Here is a 20,177-nt window from a genome sequence, read left to right as displayed (position 1 = left end):
GAACATGGCCGGGTGCGGTGGCTCACGCTTGTAATCCCAGCACTTTGGGAGGCCGAGGCAGGTGGATCACCTTAGGTCAGAAGTCAAGACCAGCCTGGCTAACATGGTGAAATCCCGCCTCTACTAAAAATACAAAATTAGCCAGGTGTGATGGCGCATGCCTGTAGTCCCAGCTACTCGGGAGGCGGAAGCAGGAGAATCACATGAACCTGGGAGGCGGAGGTTGCAGTGAGCCGAGATGCGACAGGGCGAGCCTTCATCTCAAAAAGTAATAAATAAATAAATAAATAAATAAATAAATAAATAAATAAATAAATAAATGTTCTGTGGAACATGTAGACAGACCTCAATGCAAGAAGTGAAAGAAACTACAAACTAGTGAAGTGTTACATTTTGGAAGCAAACAAGATGAATTTAAAGGCAAAACACTGCTTAATAAATATAAAGCTCCAAATTATGAAGAGATCTTGAGCGTTTTTGAGACCTTGGAGAATTATACATAACAAAGAGAACCTGGCCCGGCACAGTGGCTCATGCCTGTACTCCCAGCACTTTGGAAGGCTGAGAGGGTAGATCACCTGAGGCCAGGAGTTCAAGACCAGCCTGGCCAACATGGCGAAACCCCATCTCTACTAAAAATACAAAAATTAGCTGGGCATATTGGCACACACCTGTAATCCCAGCTACTCAGGAGGCTGAGACACAAGAATTGCTTGAACCCGGGAGGCAGAGGTTGCAGTGAGCCAAGAACGTGACACTGCACTCCAGCCTGAGCAACAGAGCAAGACTGTCTCAAAAAAATTAATTAATTAATAAAATAAAATAAAAAAGAGAACCTTTTCTAAGTATGATACCAAAGGCATATCCATAAAATAAAAGAATGGTAGATTTGTCTACATAAAAATTTAAAAACCAACTTTGAAAAAGAGAAATAGTTAAAAGTGAAATGCAAACAATAATATGAAGGGAAATATTTGCAACATGATAAAGGGTTAATACCCTTAAATCAAATTAGAAACCCTCAAAAGAAAACTGGCAAACAATATGAATAAGAGGTTCATAGAATAATTACAAATCACCAGTAAATAGATGAAAGATATTTGATATTACTAGTAATCAGAGGTTTACAAAATAAATCATGATGAGATGACAGTATGCGTTTTTCTGTCGAAATGGCAAAGATTACCAATTAATAAACTTTGGGCCGGGCACAATGGCTCATGCCTGTAATCCCAGCAGTTTGGGAGGCCCAGGTGGGTGGATATACCTGAGGTCAGGAGTTTGAGACCAACCTGACCAATACAGTGAAACCCCGTCTCTACTAAAAATACAAAAATTAGCCAGGTGTGATTCAAGGAGAATTGCTTGAACCCGGGAGGCAGAGGTTGCAGTGAGCCGAGACTGCGCCACTGCATTCCAGCCTGGCTGAGTGACAGAGTGAGACTTCGTCTCAAAAAAAAAAAAAAAAAAAAAAAGAAAAAGAAATTATCCTGCCTCCGCCTCCTGAGTAGCTGGGATTACAGGCACCATGTCCGGCTATTTTTTGTATTTTTAGTAGAGGCGGGGTTTCACCATGTTGGTCAGGCTGGTCTCGAACTCCTGACATTGTGACCTGCCCGCCTCAGCCTCCCAAAGTCCTGGGATTACAGTCGTAAGCCACCCTGCCCAGCCTGACTTATCAATTCTTGTTTAGGAATTTAATCTATGAAAATAAGCAGAAATAGTTACAGGAATGTCCATTTATTGTTATTTAGAATAACAAAAGTGGGAAATAATCTAGATTGGAAACAATAGATAATTAAAGAAATTATAGCATATTCATATTGTAGAATTATATACAGGTTGAGCATCCCTAATCAAAAAAATCCAAAATCAGAAATGTTCTCCAACCCGAAACTTCTTGAGTGTTAACGTGACACCACAATGGGAAAATTCCATACCTGACCTACCTCATAAGACAAAACACAATCAAGCCGGTTGTGGTGGCTCACGCCTGTAATCCTAGCACTTTGGGAGGCCAAGGCAGGCGGATCACCTGAGGTCAGGAATTCAAGACCAGCCTGGCCAACATGGTGAAGCCCTGTCTCTACTAAAAATACAAAAATTAGCCAGGTGTAGTGGCGCGCACCTGTAATCCCAGCTACTCAGGAGCCTGAGGCAGGAGAATCGCTTGAACCCGGGAGACGGAGGTTGCAGTGAGCCAAGATCTGTCACTCTGGGTGACAGAGTGAGACTCTGTTTAAAACACGCACACACGTGCGCACACACGTGCGCACACACACACACACACACACACACAGTCAAAACTTTGTTTCATGCACAAAACTATTTAAAATATTGTATAAAATTACCTTCAGGCTATATGTATAAGGTGTATATGAAACATAAATGAATTTTGTGTTTAGACTTCAGTCCCATCCCCAAAATATCTCATTATGTATATGCAAGTCTTCCAAAATCCAAAATGGTCTAATTTCCAAAACATTTCTGCTCCCAAACATTTTGGATACGGGATCCTCAACCTGAATAGTGAAGAAACATATTATAGAATAATTTTTATTTTATTTATTTATTTATTTATTTTGAAACAGGATCTCACTCTGTTGCCCAGGCTGGAATGCAGTGGCATGATCTCAGTTCATTGCAACCTCCACCTCCTAGGCTGAAGGGATCCTCCCACCTCAGTCTCCCAAGTAGCTGGGACTACAGGCATAAGCCACCACGCCCGGCTAATGTTTTACTTTTTGATATTTTGTAGGCGTAGGGTTTTGCCATGTTGCCCAGGCTGGTTTTGAACTCCTAGGCTCAAATGATCCACCTCCCTAGTCTTCCCAAAGTGCTGCAACTACAGGCATGAGCTAGTGCGCCTGGCCTAGAATAATTTTTAAGTGACTCAGATAAATGATGATATGGTATCATTAAATAAAACCAGCATTTGCAATTCCTCGGTCATATGGTTCCATTTGGACAAAAAATAAAAGCATATATATGTAAATATAAATGTATGGAAAGAAGACCAGAAAGATATATATTGAAAATAACAGTAGTTATCGCTAGGTGGTAGGATTATGGGTGACTTTTCTTCTTGTGCTTACGTGTAATGTCTAAATATTCTGCACAATGAACATGTATTTCTTTTGCAATAAGAAAACATAAAAACTGCTAGGCACAGTGACTCACACCTGTAATCCCAGCACTTTGGGAGGCCAAGATGGGTGGATCACTTGAGGTCAGGAGTTCGAGACCAGCCTGGCCAACATGGTGACACTCCATTTCTATTAAAAATACAAAAATTAGCCGTGCGTGGTGGTGGGCACCTTTAATCCCAGCTACTCCGAAGGCTGAGGCAGGATAATGACTTGAACCTGGGACGCGGAGGTTGCAGTGAGTCAAGATCGCATCACTGCACTCCAGCCTGGGCGACAGAAGGAGACTTCATCTCAAAAAAAAAAAAAAAGAAAGAAAAAGAAAAAGAAAAGAAAACATTAAAAACTAAAAGTTTTTTTTTTTTAATTAAAAGAAGATAATGATGTAAGAGTTACTTCTAGGACCAACACAGGAACTTAGATGTTAACATTAGACATGGCTTGGGAGGTCCAGATCATTCGACTTTAGAAAGACTGCTTGGAATGTGATTATTGCAGAGGAGTGACATGTTTGGCAACTCAGAAACCGGTAGGTTTTGTAGATCAAAATTGGAAACAATTCACTGATATATAAACTTTTAGACAGTTGGACCGTAATCTAAGCTGCTATGGGCATGTAGGCTTTTTGCTATCTAGACCTTCATTCATTTCCACAGATCTCAGGGGCTTTTACCTCCAACCTGTGTTTGCCTACCGCTAGATCTGAGAGACCTGCTGTGTGACCCTGAGCCCTCGCTGTGCATCATCGCTTCCCAGACTCTGTTACTAGTCCAGATGGCGAGGGCCGAACCAAAACCTAAGCAGAGAGTGAACTGGTTGCAGAAGCTCATGGGCAGGTCCTCTGCCTAGAAACACAAGGCAAGCAACATCAGGTAAAAACCAATCCTTTCAGAAACCACAGAGGCCACTGATGCCAGCCCCACTTTTTTCAGACTTAAAACAATGCCAGCATGAAGCCACCTCTACCCATTTAATTACCTCCAACGTGTCTTTTGCTTTCAAAACCTTAAGATATAGAGGAGGGCAGTTCTTAGTTTAAAATTGCAGATATAATTTAAAAATCTATAGAGTTTTTGGCCGGGCATGGTGCCTCACGCCTATAATCCCAGCACTTTGGGGCGCCAAGGCAGGCAGATCACTTGAGGTCAGGAGTTCGAGACCAGCCTGATGAACTCCTGATGAACTCCAACATGATGAAACCCCGTCTCTACTTAAAATACAAAAATTAGCCAGGCATGGTGTCAGGCACCTGTAATCCCAGGTACTTGGGAGGCTGAGGCAGGAGAATCGCTTGAACCCAGGAGGCAGAGGTTGCAATGAGCCAAGGTCGCGCCACTGCATTCCAGCCTGGGCGACAGAGTAAGACTCTGTCTCAAAAAAAAAAAAAAAAAGTTCACATCTTTTTTTTTGTTTGTTTTATTTCTTTTAGAGATAGGGTCTCCCTCTGTCACCCGGGTTCGAGTGCAGTGGCATGATCATAACTCACTAACCTTAAAGTCCCGGCTTCCTGCCTCAGCCTACTAAGTAGCTGGAACTACAGGTACACACAACCATACCTACTAATGGTATGCCCTTCATACTGTTCTCTCCATCTCAGAAAATAAAATAGCCCTTAACTGCTACAAACAGTTCTTTGTCAAATGGGAAAGGCAAAACAGAAACAAGAGCTAACATAGGTGATGTTAGGATTTGCCTATATCTACATCTTCTGCCTCCATGTAAATCATAAACTGGATTTTCTATTGCACGTGCTGTCTCACCAAATATCAGCACAATTATTTGCTCTGCAAATAGAGCTATATTTGGAATAGGCAAAATAATATAGTGGAAATATTATGAAGTTTGGAGTGTGCACATCTGGGATCAAATGCCAGCATTATAGCTGACTTTCTGGAAACATTAAAAAAATAATTTCTCATCTGCAGGTTCATGTAAAAAATGGAGATAGCGTTTTCTAACTAAAGGCTTGTTGGAAGGAGTAAATGAAAGAGTGTATGTAAGAGGTATTACACAGATTGAGCACAGAGTACATATTTAGTGATTGTTAATTCCTCTTCCCCCCCGCCTTGTACTGGACTCACACCAGGGACTGACAGCTAGAGATGAATAAGCTAATTTTTTTTTTTTTTTTTTTTGTAGAGACAGAAGCTTGCTATGTTGTGTGGCAAGCTAGTCTTGAACTCATGGCCTCAAGTCATCCTCCTGTGTCAGCCTCCCAAAGTGCTGGGATTACAAGCATGTACCACCGCACCCAGCAGAATTCCAGTCTTGAGAAACAGGTCAAGGACAGCTTCAAAAGAGATTCTAAATAAATGTTAATGTTACAATGTTAGTATGTCTGCTTAATTGCTAACAATATTAAGAATAAAGTAACTTTTTTTTTTTTTTTTTGAGATAGGGTCTCACTCATTCACCCAGGCTGGAGTGCAGTGGCACGATGATGGCTCACTGCAACCTCGGCCTCCTGGGCTTAAGTGATCCTCCCCACTGAGCCTCCCAAGTAGCTGGGACTACAGGTGTGCGCCACCATGCCCAGCTAATTTTTTGTATTTTTGATAAAGATGGGGTTTTGCCATGTTGCCGAGGATAGTCTCAAACTCCTGAGTGTAAGTAATCTGCCCACCTTGGCCTCCCAAGTGCTGGGATTACAGACGTGAGCTACCATGCCTGGCCAACAATCCATTCTTATAGTTTCATATTTAATGATGTATTTTTGTGAAATCCTTTATGGCCCTGTCTTCTTCCTTTTCCTTTCCCTTAAAAACCTCCAAGCGGCCGGGTGCGGTGGCTCATGCCTATAATCCCAGCACTTTGAGAGGCTGAGGCAGGCAGATCATGAGGTCAGGAGTTTGAGACCAACCTGACCAACATAGTGAAACCCTGTCTCTACTAAAAATGCAAATACCTGGGCATGATGTCATGTGCCTGTAGTCTCATCTACTCAGGAGGCTGAGGCAGAAGAACCCAGGAGGTGGAGGTTGCAGTGAGCCGAGATCACACCACTGCACTCCAGCCTGGGCAACAGTGCAAGACTCCGTCTGAAAAAAAAGAAAAAGAAAAAACCTCCAAGCAAGAAAAAAACTTCTGAATTGGTGTAATGGTAAATCTATCCCAATATATCCAAGTTTTCCACTCCTTCTCCCTTTTTTCCATTTTCATAATTCCCTCTCCTATAACTGATGTCAGATCCTCAAATGGCTCTAGGATAGGAACTATTATTTGTTGAGTACCCACTGTCTGCTTTAAGCATAAATGGAGAAAAATTTCTTACAAGCAGAAATATTTTGCGAAAAGAGATTAGTTTGTGTTGGGCGGCCACTTTTATAAGCTGCATGTGGAATTGTGGGAGGCCCCCAAGAGGCACGCTGGACTAATTTGGACTAATTAGAAATAGTCACCATCAATCTGATTCTCAGGCTCTTGTTTGGTTGAAGAATATACACAGAGAGCCAGAGCTGAGCTATCTAGGGCAATGGAGGGACATCTTGGAGGTGATATGGGAAAGAAGAAAGGAAATGGAACAACTGGCAGGTGAAGAATGGAAGTATCTAATGGTTAATTGCATTTTTTTTTTTTGAGACAGAGTCTTGCTCTGTTGCCCAGGCTAGAGTGCAGTGGCGCAATCTCGGCTTACTGCAGCCTCTGCCTCCCCGGTTCAAGCAATTCTCCTCCTGCCTCAGCCTCCCAAATAGCTGGGACTACAGGCGAGCATCATCACGCCCAACTAATTTTTGTATTTTTAGTAGACATGGGGTTTTGCCATTTTGGCCAGGCTGGCCTCGAACTCCTGGCCTCAAGTGATCTGTCCACCTCAACCTCCCAAAGTACTGGGATTACAGGCATGAGCCACCATGCCCAGCCCCCATTTCCCCCAATTATTTGATATCTGGTTCAGGTATTCTTAGCTATTATCTTTTAGTTAGTAATTTGGATGAAATGCTTTACTTTTTTTAAACATTGGGGTTAACAACTACATAAAAAATTGAGTTTGCATTTTTCAAAATTAGAGGAAAAAAAGGTAGCCAAAAGGAATCACAAGTATGACTACAGTAGGGTGAGAAAGGAGAGAGTAGCAAATGAAGGCAGAGTTAGACAGGGGACCACCAGACCCTTAGTGCCTTGTAGGCCGGGACAAGGAACTTGGCTTAACCCTGAAAGAAATGGGGAGTCACTAGAACATTTTCAAACTTTTGGATTTTTGACAATTGAATAGATTAAAATATGGTTTTATACAGGTTTAAACTTGTATATATATTTTTCCTATTAGAAAGGTTGGGGCCGGGCGCAGTGGTTCACGCCTGTAATCCCAGCACTTTGGGAGGCCGAGGCGGGTGCGATCACGAGGTCAGGAGATCGAGACCATCCTGCCAACATGGTGAAACCCCGTCTCTACTAAAAAGTACAAAAATTACCCTGGCGTTGTGGCACATGCCTATAGTCCCAGCTACTCGGGAGGCTGAGGCAGGAGAATTGCTTGATCCCAGGAGGCAGAGGTTGCAGTGAGCCGAGATCTCTCCATTGCACTCCAGCCTGGGCAACAAGAGTGAGACTCCGTCTCAATAAATAAATAAATAAATAAATAGGAAGAAAGAAAGAAAGAAAGAAAGAAAGAAAGAAAGAAAGAAAGAAAGAAAGAAAGTAAGTTGGGCATCTTTTCACATCTAAAAGCCATTTACATTTGCTTTTCTAAGATTGTATGCAAATCCTTTCCCCCTTCTGTGGGTAGAGAGGCTTTATTAATCTTTGTAATGCACTACTTCCACAGTGCAGAACCAGCTTAAAGATCACCACTTTAGTTTTTCCTCCAAGGAAAAAGAACATTAAGAATGGTGAGGTCCAGCTGGGCATGGTGGCTCACGCCTATAATCCCAGCATTTTGGGAGGCTGAGGCGGGTGGATCACCTGAGGTCAGGAGTTCAAGACCAGCCTGGCCATCATGGCGAAACCCCGTCTCTACTAAAAATGCAAAAAAAAAAGTTAGCCGGGCATGGTGGCGTGTGCCTGTAGTCCCAGGTACTTGGGGGGCTGAGGAAGGAGAATTGCTTGAACCCAGGAGGGAGAGGTTGCAGTGAGCTGAGATCTTGCCACTGCACTCCAGCCTGGGTGACAGAGTGAGACTCTGTCTCAAAAAAAAAAAAAGAATGGTGAGGTCAGGTCTTGCCCCTCCCCCACAAATATCAACTGCTTTTTTTTTTTTTTTTTTTAAATAGAAGGTTAGACAAGCAGTTTGTCCTGAGAGGGGCAAGTGCAGACTGATTTTCTGCTTAGGGCATAGCAAAGCTGGAGGACAAAAAAAGAAAAAAAATTTTTAAGAATTTCAAAATGAGATCTTGGGAAAATTAGAACTTTCTTGTACTTTCTTACACTTATTTTGTGATTTAGAATTGCATATATTTTGAATTACATTTGGAAGGGTGCACACTATAATCCTTTTAGTCTTGGAATCCCTAAAGGTCATAATCAGGCTCCAACCACATGCTTTGGGAGAACTCTGAAATATTAAACCACAACAGGGAGGCTAATCATAGAGGCTATCACACAATGGGATCAAAATAGAAACAACCTTCATGTGTATCTGGCTCAAAAATGAAGGGCAGAGTAAATCTATTTCACTACCCATACTTCATTTTCTTTTTTCTTTTTTTTTTTTTTTTTTGAGATGGAGCCTCGCTCTGTCACCAGGCTGGAGTGCAGTGGCACGATCTTGGCTTACTGCAACCTCCGCCTCCCAGGTTCAAGCGATTCTTCTACCTCAGCCTGCCAAGTAGCTGGGATTACAAGTGCCCGCCACCATGCCCAGCTAATTTTTGTATTTTTAGTAGAGACGCAGTTTCACCATGTTGGCCAGGATGATCTCGATCTCCTGATCTGGTGACCCGCCTGCCTCAGCCTCCCAAAGTGCTGGGATTACAGGTGTGAGCCACTGCAACCGGCCTTCCATACTTCATTTTCTATTCAGAAAAGCTCAATTTTGGGTTAAATGGGCATGTCCTGGGATAATAAGAAAAAATAAAACCAATATAAGGAAGGGCATATTGATTTTTGGTTTTTGTAAATGCATGTAGGTGAGGCTGGGCTTGACAGATGTGTCCTCAGTTGTTTGTTTTTGAGACAGAGTCTCACTCTGTTACCCAGACTGGAGTGCAGTGGTGCAGTCTTGGCTTACTACAGCCTCTGCCTCCTCGGTTCAAGCGATTCTTGATTCTCATGTCTCAGTTGCCCAGGTTGTTAGGATTACACAAGTGCACCCACACGCCCAGCTAATTTTTATATTTTTAGTAGTGACGGGGTTTTGCCTTGTTGGCCTGACTGGTCTCGAACTCCTGGACTCAAGTGATCCACCTGCCTCAGCCTCCCAAAGTACTGGGATTACAGGCAAAGCAAATAATGGAACAACAAAAGAACGAAGACAGGGATTTATTGAAAACAAAAGTACACTCCATAGTGGGGAAGCGAACCCACGCAACAGCTCAAGGGCCCAGACACAGAATCTTCTGGGGTCCAAATACCCTCCTCTAGAAGTTTCCCATTGGCCACTTTATGCTCTCTTGATGTAACTGAAGTGGTAGCCCACAATCAATCTGAGTGGTTGCAGAAAGCAACCAATCAGAGGCCAGGGTGAAGTTACAAAATTATACTTCTATGCAAAGGAAGACTCTTCCGCCATCAGTCTGATTGGTTATGGACAGCAACCGTTCAGAGGCTGGAGTGAAGTTACAAAGTTGCAAACGAAGACTGGAAAGCGCTCAGTGTGATTTGTTGCAGACAGCCAATTTCCCATCTGCCATGCAGAAAAGGTCCAAGGGAACAGCCTCTGGTTCTTTTGTTACTTAGGCGTGGAAAGTTGGGGTTTTCCTTTCAATTTAGTTTTAAGAAGTCACGTGAAACAGCCATAGGTTCCCTGCCTCCAGACCCTATTCTCCTGCCTCATTTACTGCAGTCTTCTCTGCCCGCCTCTTTTAGCGACTAGCATGAGATGAGGATTCGTCTTCTAATATCCGTCACCAGTCCTTCCCCTCTGTCATTTAGCGAACCGCTCACTGGGCACTAGGACTTTGGGGAGAGTCCCAAGAGGCCCCTCTTCGTCCAGGGGCTACTTTTTTCTCTTCCAGCCTCCATCTCCTAACTCAAGGGGTACAGCTCAGTCAGATTATGTTTGGCGCCCAGGGACAGTGACAAACCCAGGGCCCGTGGATAGAGGAGGCATCTCACTACGCTGCACGAGGCCACCTCGCAGTAGGCAGCCCAGCCCTGCCCCAAAACCCAAGAGCCTAACCAGGAAGACGGGGAGGCCGCGGGCTTCATCTCCCAAGAGATGGACTACACCTCCCAGCAGGCTCTGCGCGCGGGCTGAGGATCCCTCCGCTCTTTTTCTGTCCCGCCGGCTGGGCCCCCCGCGACCAGCCAAGGGCCAAGGACAGGTCTTTCAGAATCTGAGGTCCATCTTCTTATCACATTTCCGGGGAGGGACTGCTAGGTGCTCCGGAGGAAAAACGGACTTTTTTTGAGGAGAAAAGCGGAGGCAGACGGTGGATGACGAGACGTCCCGCAACTGCAGATTTTCGCGCGCTTTGGCGCAGGTGGTTGTGGGTAGCGCGCCTGGGAGGGAGAAAGAAGTCGGGGGCCGTGGCGCGCAGCCCGCGGGGCCTGAAGGGATGTTCGAGGACAAGCCGTACGCTGAGGGGGCGGCGGTGGTCGCCGCAGCCGGGGAGGCGCTACAGGCCCTGTGCCAGGAGCTGAACCTGGACGAGGGGAGCGCGGCCGAAGCCCTGGACGACTTTACTGCCATCCGAGGCAACTACAGCCTAGAGGTGAGCGGCAGCAGGTGGGGCGGCCGGACCCTACCCTCGCCAGGCCCCACCCCTGCCCCGCCCCTTCCCTGGCCTATGGGGTGGTGGGAGTTTCCCCACCTAGGAGGGTCGCTGCGCAGCCAAGCGCCGAGGGGCGGGAAAGGTGGGTGTAGCTCAGCCAATCCACCCATCATTTTGAGGCGGGAAACTGAAGCTCAGGAAAGGAGCGGCCTAGGTCCCGCGCCGCTCAGACCCCAGGCTTCCTGACCACACTTCCCTCTACCCCGCCAAGCGCCACAAGCGTCATGGTGCTGCCCTTAAATCAGTAAGAACAAATATAATGGTAAAGTGAAAATGAACTGCATGCCAAGACATCACTGCCCAGAGCTTTAAATGGACCCTCAGTTCCGTCCGAACCCGTTCTGTGATCCCCATTTCACGCAAGAGGAAGCGGAGCCCTAGACGGGTTAAGCTACAGGCCCAAGGTCACACGGTTAGAGATGGAGCCAGACCCAGGGTCTGAGCCGTTTAACCTCCACCCTCTGCTTCACCAGGCTGGAGCTGCCGGTCGCTGTGCAGCAGTTTGATCAAAGCCAATGTGCACACGAAGCTGATCTCAGCCCTACGTTTCCTCCTCCGTCAGAGCATCGTCCTGATGCTTTGCATCAGTGTCTGGCTCTGAATAAAACAAATGTCAGTTATAATTACTTGATTTTTTTCCCCATCATTCTTGCATTTTATCCTCGCAACAGCCCTGTGAACATGGCATGGCAGTGAGTATTAGACTGCTTTCCAGGTGATAATGGCAAGGCTCAGAAGGTTGTCTTGCCTAGGATTATTCTAATATAGAAACCCAGGCTGGGCGTGGCGGCTCACGCCTATAATCCCAGCACTTTGGGAGGCCAAGGCGGGCGGATCACTTGAGGCCAGGAGTTCGAGACCAACCTGGGCAACACGGCAAAACCCCATCTCTACTAAAAAAATACAAAAACTAGCTGGGTGTGGTGGCGCCTGCCTGTAATCTAGCTACTCGGGAGGCTGAGGCAGGAGAATTGCTTAAACCCAGGAGGCATAGGCCGCAGTGAGTGGAGATCACACCACTGCACTCCAGCCTGGGTGACAGTAAGACTCTATCTAAAAACAGAGAAAGAAACCCAGACGAGCATAAGCCCAGTGTAGACAGAATTGTGATGGAGTGTATTTCACATAGCACCACTGGCCTCATGTTCAAAGGCTTTCATGTGCCAAGGGCGCTGGACCCACTCCCAGGGTGCACCACTGACTCACCACCCAGTGAAATAATTGCTGGGTTCAAAGGCATAGAGTTGGAAAAGTGTTGATTGTGTGTGTGCCTATATATGAAGGAATAGTACCTGAAAAAAGTGTCTTCAGGACTGGATAGACTGGGTAAAGGACAATGGTCCACATCCGTGGGTGGCATGACTGGAGAGCTGTGGGAAGAATAAGAAAGTAAGGGAGATTAGAATGAATGGCGTCTCAATTGAAAACAGATTGATTTTTGAAAGCCTGAGAAAGCATTTCTGACATCCTAGGTCTGATTTGGTCTCTCTTGCCCAAGGTCACACCATCTGTCATTGAATAAGCATTTACTGTGTCAAACTACGGTCAAGGCATGCACCTGTTTCAGATTCTTGAATATGACAAGTTTGTTCCCAGTTTTGTGGTATATCCATGCCATTCCCTCTGCCTGGAATCTTTCCCCTCACCCCCAACACCAGGAAAGGTTGAGAGCTAAATCTCTAGTTAGGCAGAGTTGAATAGGACATCTTCAATGTTTGCTCTACTTATTTATTTTTTCTTTCTTTTTTTCTTCCTTAGAAACAGGGTCTTGGCCGGGCGCACGGTGGCTCACACCTGTAATCCCACCACTTTGGGAGGCTGAGGTGGGCAGATCACCTTAGGTCAGGGGTCCAAGACCAGCCTGGCCAGCATGGTGAAACCCCGTCTCTACTAAAAATATAAAATTAGCTGAGCATGGTGACGTGCACTTGTAATCCCAGCTACTCAGGAGGCTGAGGCAGGAGAATCTCTTGAAACCAGGAGGTAGAGGTTGCAGTGAGCCAAGATCGTGCCATTGCACTCCACCCTGCACAAGAGTGTAACTCCATCTCAAAAAAAAAAAAAAATGAAAAGAAACAGGGTCTTGCTCTTTTGACCAGGCCTGGAATGCAGTGGTGCAATTATAGCTCACTGTAAACTCAAACTTCTGTGCTCAAGTGATGTTCCTGCTTCAGCCTCCCCAGTAGCTGGGACTACAGGCATGCACCACGGTGCTCAGCTAATTGTTCAATTTTTTGTGGAGATGTATCTGACTACGTTGCCCAAGCTGGTCTTGAACTGGCCTCAAGTGATTTTTCTGCCGCAGCCTCCCAGAGCATTGGGATTACAAGCATGAGCCACCGTGCCCAGCCCAATGCTTGCTTTAGAAAGCACAAATGTATGAACTGAAATTTTGTGTTTATTCTATCCAGTGTTTTATTTTCCTCTTTTTTTAAAATCAGTTTTTTAAAGATATTTGGAGTAGTCATTTTCATATATCTCATGCTTCCTAAGAAGTCTTTCTCCAATCCCTACCCCTCTCTAGTCTACCTGACAAACTCCTGCTTACATTTTTAGTGATTTACAAATTTTGTCTCCTTTTGTGAGGCCTTCCCTAAACTGTAGTCAAAATCAGTTATTCACTGCACTATATTCTCCTACAACACTTTATCTTCAGTTCTTCTCATAGCTTGTATATCTCACCAGTTATAAATGATAGTATCTGCTCCTCTTCTTAGCTCCAGATGTGAAGTTCTGTGAGATCAGAAACCATTTTTTGCATTTCTAAGGCCTGGCAAGTAGGCCTTAGAAATGCAAAAAATGGTTTCTGATATCATAGAATTCATAGAATTTTTATGAAATAGGATTTTATCAAACAGAATTGTATTCTATTTTATTCTCATGGAATAAAATAGTTGACTTTTTTAAGGAAAGAAAGTCAGGCCAGGCACAGTGGCTCACGCCTATAATCCCAGCACTTTGGGAGGCTGAGGCAGGAGGATCACTTGAGCCCAGGAGTTCAAGACCAGCCTGGGCAACATAGTGAGACCCTATCTCTACAAAAAATAAAATAGGCTGGGCATGGTGGCTCACACCTGTTATCCCAACATTTTGGGAGGCTGAGGCAGGTGGATCACCTGAGCCCAGGAGTTTGAGACCAGCTTGGGCAATATGGTGAAACCCCATCTGTACAAAAATTAGCTGGGTGTGGTGGCATGTGCCTTTAGTCCCAGCTACTCCAGAGGCTAAGGTGGGGGGATTGCTTGAGCCTGGGAGGTCGAGGCTGCAGTGGCCCTCATTCCTGGGAAGTCAAGACTGCAGTGGCCCTGATTCTACCACTGCACTCCAGCCTGGGGCAACAGAGTGAGACCCTGTTTTAAAAAGTAAAATAAAAATCAGTGTATTCTTTAATGTCTTTAAAAAAATTGAAACAATAATTTTAGGACTTATATTTTCACCATCTTGCTAGAATTTTCATTTAGTAGCCTGTATCCAAAGGCTCTATAATACTTGGATGCTAATCCCAAACAACTCTTTCTCTTTTTCTTTTTTGAGACAAAAAAAGTGCCTCAGGCACTTCTCCCATCTCAGCCTCCAGAGTAGCTGGGACTACAGGCGCATACCACCACGTCCTGCTAATTTTTTTGTATTTTGTAGAGATAGGGTTTTGCCGTGTTACCCAAGCTAGTCTCAAACCCCTGAACTCGAGCAGTCCACCCACATCAGCTTCCCAAAGTGCTGGAACTACATGCGTAAGCCACCATGACCAGACCCTATTCCCAAGCAATTCATTAATCAAAGCTTGTAAAAATATTCATCTTTAAGCTTACCTGCCTCATTTAGTGCTTTGAGAAAAGACTTCTCCTTCCTTCAGGGTAGGAACATTGGGTTTATTGATGGCCACCCATTTCTACCCACCCCTTTTAGATTATTGCAAGAAATCTTTTTATCAATCTTTTTATCCTTCTAGGGTTTGGTCTTAAAGACAGTCTGTGGAACAGTGTATAAGAACACTATTGTGTTGTGCTATGAGATTTACATCTGTAATTCTTTTTTTTTTTTTCTGAGATAGAGTCTCGTTCTTTCACCCTTGCTGGAGTCCAATGGGTCAGTCACAGCTCACTGCAGCCTTAACCTTCTGGGCTCAAATGATCCTCCCATCTGAGTTCCCCAAGTAGCTCTAACTACAGACATGTGCCACATACCTGGCTAATTTTTTCCTTTTTTGTACAGACAGGGGTCTCACTATGTTTCCTAGGCTGATCTTGAACTCCTGAGCTCAAGCAATCCTCTGCCTCAGCCTCCCAAAGTGCTGGGGTTACGAGCATGAGCCACTGTGCCTGGCCTTTATCTGTAATTCTTTTTTTTTTTTTTTTTTGAGATGGAGTCTCACTCCCGTCGCGCAGGCTGGAGTGCAGTGGCGTGATCTTGGCTCACTGCAACCCCCACCTCCCAGGTTCAAGTGATTCCCCTTCCTCAGCCTCCCAAGTAGCTGGGATTACAGGCGTGCGCCACCACACCTGGCTAATTTTTGTATTTTTTAGTAGAGACGGGGTTTCGCCACATTGGCCAGGCTGCTCTCAAACTCCTGACCTCAGGTGATCCACCCATCTTGGCCTCCCAAAGTGCTAGGATTACAGACGTGAGCCACCGCACCGGCCTATCCGTAATTCTTAATCCTTAAACTTCAGCTATTGTATTTCAGCAGTGAAGTCAGGAAGTGATTCTAGCTTGGAGATGTCTGAAGTCTAATGCAGAAAATTGTTGAATTCCCAAATGTCACCTTTTTGTGGCATTGTAAATTGAGATATCTACTAATATAAAGAGCCGTGCTTACTGCAGTCGTGTGCTGCAGAATGTTTCAGTCAGTGATGGACCACACATACTTTATTTTTACTATATGTTTTCTGTGTTTAGATACACAAATAATTACTATTGTGTTACATTTGCCAACAGTATTTAGTATAGTAACATGCTCCACAGGTTTGTAGCCTAGAAACAATAAGCATACCATATAGCCTAGGTTTAGTAGGCTATCCTATGTTTGCACAACAAAATTGCCTAATGTTGCATTTCTCAGAATATATCCCTGTCATTAAGCAATGCATATGACTGTATTTTAAAGATGACATGTTTTGGGGTAAATAATTCCCCAAATGTTTACCTTACAAAAATGACAGTCTCCTTCATGTTGCGTAAGATTAATATTAATTTATGTGTGACTCCCTTGCCAACTTTTTACTCTGTTCTTGCCTTTCCCTGCCACACTAGTTAAAGAGAAACATAAAGCAAAAATGATAGAAACTTCAGGATCATCAAGGCCATTTCTTAAAATCAAGAAAGTCATGCTGACAAATTTTAATAGAACTCTTCTGGTAATTCAGACATGCTTCACTTAATGACAGGGACATGGTCTAAGAAATGCAACATTAGGTGATTTTGTTGTGTGAACTTCACAGAGTATACTTATGCAAACCTAGATAGTGTAGTCTACTATACACCTAGGCTGTTTAATATAGCCTGTTGCTCCTGGGCTGCAAACTTGTTCAGCATGTTTCTGTACTGAATACTATAGGTAACTATAATGGTGAGTATGTGTGTATCTAAATATAAAAGGGGTACAGTAAATTATAATTTTTTTAATATATAGAACAGTTAGAACATACAGTATCACAATCTTTTTCGTGTGTGTGACAGAGTGTCCCTGTGTTGCCTAGGCTAGACTGTAGTGGCACGCTCTCTACTCACTGCAACCTCTGCCTCCCGGGTTTAAGCTATTCTCCTGCCTCAGCCTCCCAAGTAGGTGGGACTACAGGTGCATGCCACCACACCCAGCTAATTTTTTGCATTTTTAGTAGAGATGGAGTTTTGCCATGTTGGCCAGGCTGGTCTTGAACTCCTGGCCTCAAGTGATTCACCCGCTCCAGCCTCCCAGGCATGAGCCACTGCACCTGGCAAGTATTATAATCTTAAGTGACCACCATTGTATATGTGGTCCAGTGTTGACCAAGATGTTATGTGGCATATGCCTGTATTACATTTGGAGTGTAGGTGAAAGAGTTTTTTTCTTTTTCTTTTTTTAAGAGACAGGATTTAAGAGACAGGATCTCGCTCAGTTGCCTATGTTGGAATGTAGTGGCACAAACATAGCTCACTGCAGTCTTGAACTCCTGAGCTTAAGCGATCCTCTTGCCTCAGCCACCCAAGTAGCTGGGACTGCAGGCAAGCACCACCATGCCTGGCTAATTTTTTTATTTTCATTTTTAGAGTCTACGTTGCCCTGGCTAGTCTTAAACTCCTGGCATCAAGTGATACTCGCACCTCAGCCTCCCGAGTTACTGGGATTACAAACATGAGCCACCAAGCCAGGCTTTTATCTTTAGATTAATATTAATTTAGCATGTTATAGTTGTAAAAACACAGAACTAAGAGTAAGGAGTTTTATACCCATTACTGCAACTAACAGCTTTGTGACCTTGGGCAAATATCTTCACTTCTCTGGCCCTTTATCTACATAAGGAAAATTGAGACCAGATAATTCTACATCTCTTGTTTCTAGAATTAAAGCATTTTAACATAATATTATACCTGTTTTGCTGTTTGTCTTTTGCTTGCCAGGGAGAAGTTACACACTGGTTGGCATGTTCATTATATGTTGCATGCCGCAAAAGCATTATTCCCACAGTTGGAAAGGGTATCATGGAAGGCAACTGTGTTTCACTTACCAGAATACTACGTTCAGCTAAATTAAGGTAAACCTCTTTGATGTTTTTAAATGTTATATAAGCTCTAAATTTTGGAATCAGTTTTCTCTTGTTTTGAGATCATTTGACTTCATTTAATTTTTATTTTATTTATTTATTTATTTATTTTTGAGATGCAGTCTCACTGTGCCAGCCAGGCTGGAGTGCAGTGGCACAGTCTTGGCTTACTGCAATCTCTGCCTCCTGGGTTCAAGTGATTCTCATGCCTCAGCCTCCCGAGTATCTGGGATTACAGACACACACCACCAAGCCCGGCTAATTTTTTGTATTTTTTTTTTTTTTTAGTAGAGATGGGGTTTCACCATGTTGGTCAGGCTGTTCTCGAACTCCTGACCTCAAATGATCTACCCACCTCAGCCTCCCAAAGTGCTATAGGATTATAGACGTGAGCCACTGTGTGACTTCATTTAATTCTAAGTTATAACATAGATAATCCTTTCCCAATTTTCATATTCTTTCTCTGCCTTTCTCAAATTCTGCTAGAAACCTCTGTGTTAAATCTTTAGCTATCCTTTTTAAAATTAATTTTTTAAAATTTGGAAATAATTTTAGGCTTACAGAGAAGTTACAAAAATAAGAAAAGGACAATACCCATATACCCTTGACTCAGAGTCACCTGTTATTGACATTTTATCCCATTTGCTTTCTCATTTGATTTTTCTTTCTTCAATATATAGATCTTTCTCTCTCTCTCTTTTTTTTTTTTTTTGAGATGGAGTTTCGCTCTTGTTGCCCAGGCTAGAGTGCAATGGTGCAATCTCGGCTCACCACAACCTCTGCCTCCCGGGTTCAAGCGATTCTCCTGCCTCAGCCTCCCGAGTAGCTGGGATTACAGGCATGTGCCACCACGCCTGGCTAATTTTGTGTTTTTAGTAGAGACGGAGTTACTCCATGTTGGTCAGGCTGGTCTCGAACTCCCGACCTCAGGTGATCCACCCGCCTCGGCCTCCCTAAGTGCTGGGATTACAGGCGTGAGCCAGCACTCCCAGCCAGATCTTTCTCTTTTTATGCTCAACCATTTTAATCTAAGTAGCATACATTTATAGCCTTTTACCCCAAAATACTTCACTGTGTATTTCTTTAAATAACTACAGTACAGCTACCAACTTCAGCAAAATTAACACTGATAAAATAATTTTATTTAACCTGCTATCTCTGTTCTAGCTTTGTTAGTTGATTCAATAATGTTCTTTATGGCATTTTTTTTCCTGGAAGTACAATTTCTAATTAAGGATCAGGTATTGCATTTGCTTATCATGTCTATTTATTCTTCTTTAATTAGGAACATTTCCACAGCCTTTCTTTTTCTTTTATGACATTACAATTTTTGAAGAATATAATCCACAATCACTTTGTCCCTTTCTTTAATTAAAAAAAATTTTTTTAGAGGCCGGGTCTTGCTATATTGCCCAGGCCTCGAGTGCAGTGGCACCTTTTTAGCTCACTGCAGCCTCAAACTCCTCAGCTCAAATGATCCCCCTGCTTCAGCCTCCCAAGTAGCTGAGACTACAATCATGCGCCACCATGCCTGACTGATATTTTTAAATCTTTTTATAGAGACAGGGTCTTACTATGTTGCTCAAGCTTGTCTCAAAGTCCTGACCTTAAGTGGTCCTCTTGCCTCAGCCTCTTTTTTTTTTTGGGACAGAGTCTCACTCTGTTGCCCAGGTGGAGTGCAGTGGTGCGATCTGGGCTCGTTGCAACCTCCGCCTGCCGGGTTCAAGCGATTCTCCTGCCTCAGCCTCCTGAGTAGCTGGGACTACAGGCATGTGCCACCACGCCCAGCTAATTTTTGTATTTTTCGTAGAGACGTGGATTCACCATATTAGCCAGGCTGGTCTCAAACTCCTGACCTTGTGATCCGCCCACCTCAGCCTCCCAAAGTGCTGGGATTACAGGCGTGAGCCACTGTGCCCACCCTCATCCCCTCTTTTAATAGATGGTTCCCAATTTTGGATTTGTCTCCTATTAACTTTTGATTAGATGCAGGTTAGTCATTCCCTGATGGAAAACTGTGTAAGTGATTTTGTCTCCTCAGGATATCACATCTGATGATGGCATGTGTTATCCATCTGCATCTCATTGGTGATGTTAATTTTTGTCATCTGGTCAAGATGTTGTCCTATTTCTCTACTGTATATTAATTTTTTTCACCTTGCAGCTACTCTGTGGGTCTCAGATACATCTTTTACTTACTCTAGTATCAAGCATATAGAATTATTTGGTTGGATAGGAAACAAAACAAATTTAGCTATCCAGTTTGGATTCATGCTAATATTCTTTGTTTCTGGGACAAAACTATTTGTGGTCATTGTCTATTTGCTATTCCTGTGTTTCCAGAATAGAAGAGGAGCAAAGTTTAAAGCCCTATTCAGAAATGGCAAATAGGTTTTAGTTGATGCTAAATTTAAATTTTT

At 43.8% G+C, this 20,177-nt stretch overlaps 2 protein-coding genes across 6 annotated transcripts in view; both read left to right on the top strand.

Moving 5' to 3' along the window:
• Positions 1–5,478, top strand: part of MROH8 (maestro heat like repeat family member 8) — a 77,843-nt gene extending 72,365 nt beyond the window's left edge. The window contains exons 23-24 of one of the 4 annotated variants that reach the window (XR_008674652.2): positions 3,803–4,018; positions 5,286–5,478. Coding sequence is in view for 1 of the 4 variants with exons in the window: in XM_031005059.3 (XP_030860919.3) it covers positions 3,847–3,995 (149 nt within the window). In the remaining 3 variants the exon portion in view is untranslated. Of the gene's footprint in view, positions 1–3,802; positions 4,019–5,285 lie in introns of those variants that run through there. The other 3 variants (XM_031005059.3, XM_055373477.2, XM_055373478.2) reach the window with 3 other exon arrangements.
• Positions 5,479–9,556: 4,078 nt separating this feature from the next.
• The window catches only part of RBL1 (RB transcriptional corepressor like 1), a 90,004-nt gene continuing 79,383 nt past the window's right edge, over positions 9,557–20,177 (top strand). The window contains exons 1-2 of one of the 2 annotated variants that reach the window (XM_031005045.3): positions 9,557–10,957; positions 17,615–17,748. In XM_031005045.3, the coding sequence (XP_030860905.1) occupies positions 10,802–10,957; positions 17,615–17,748 (290 nt within the window). In that variant the 5' untranslated portion in view covers positions 9,557–10,801. The remainder of the gene's footprint in view (positions 10,958–17,614; positions 17,749–20,177) is intronic. The other variant, XM_055373474.2, reaches the window with a different exon arrangement.

This window comes from Gorilla gorilla, chromosome 21 (assembly GCF_029281585.2).
Source record: "Gorilla gorilla gorilla isolate KB3781 chromosome 21, NHGRI_mGorGor1-v2.1_pri, whole genome shotgun sequence".
NCBI classification, from domain to species: Eukaryota; Metazoa; Chordata; class Mammalia; order Primates; family Hominidae; genus Gorilla; species Gorilla gorilla.
This window is presented reverse-complemented; position numbering and strand designations above follow the sequence as displayed.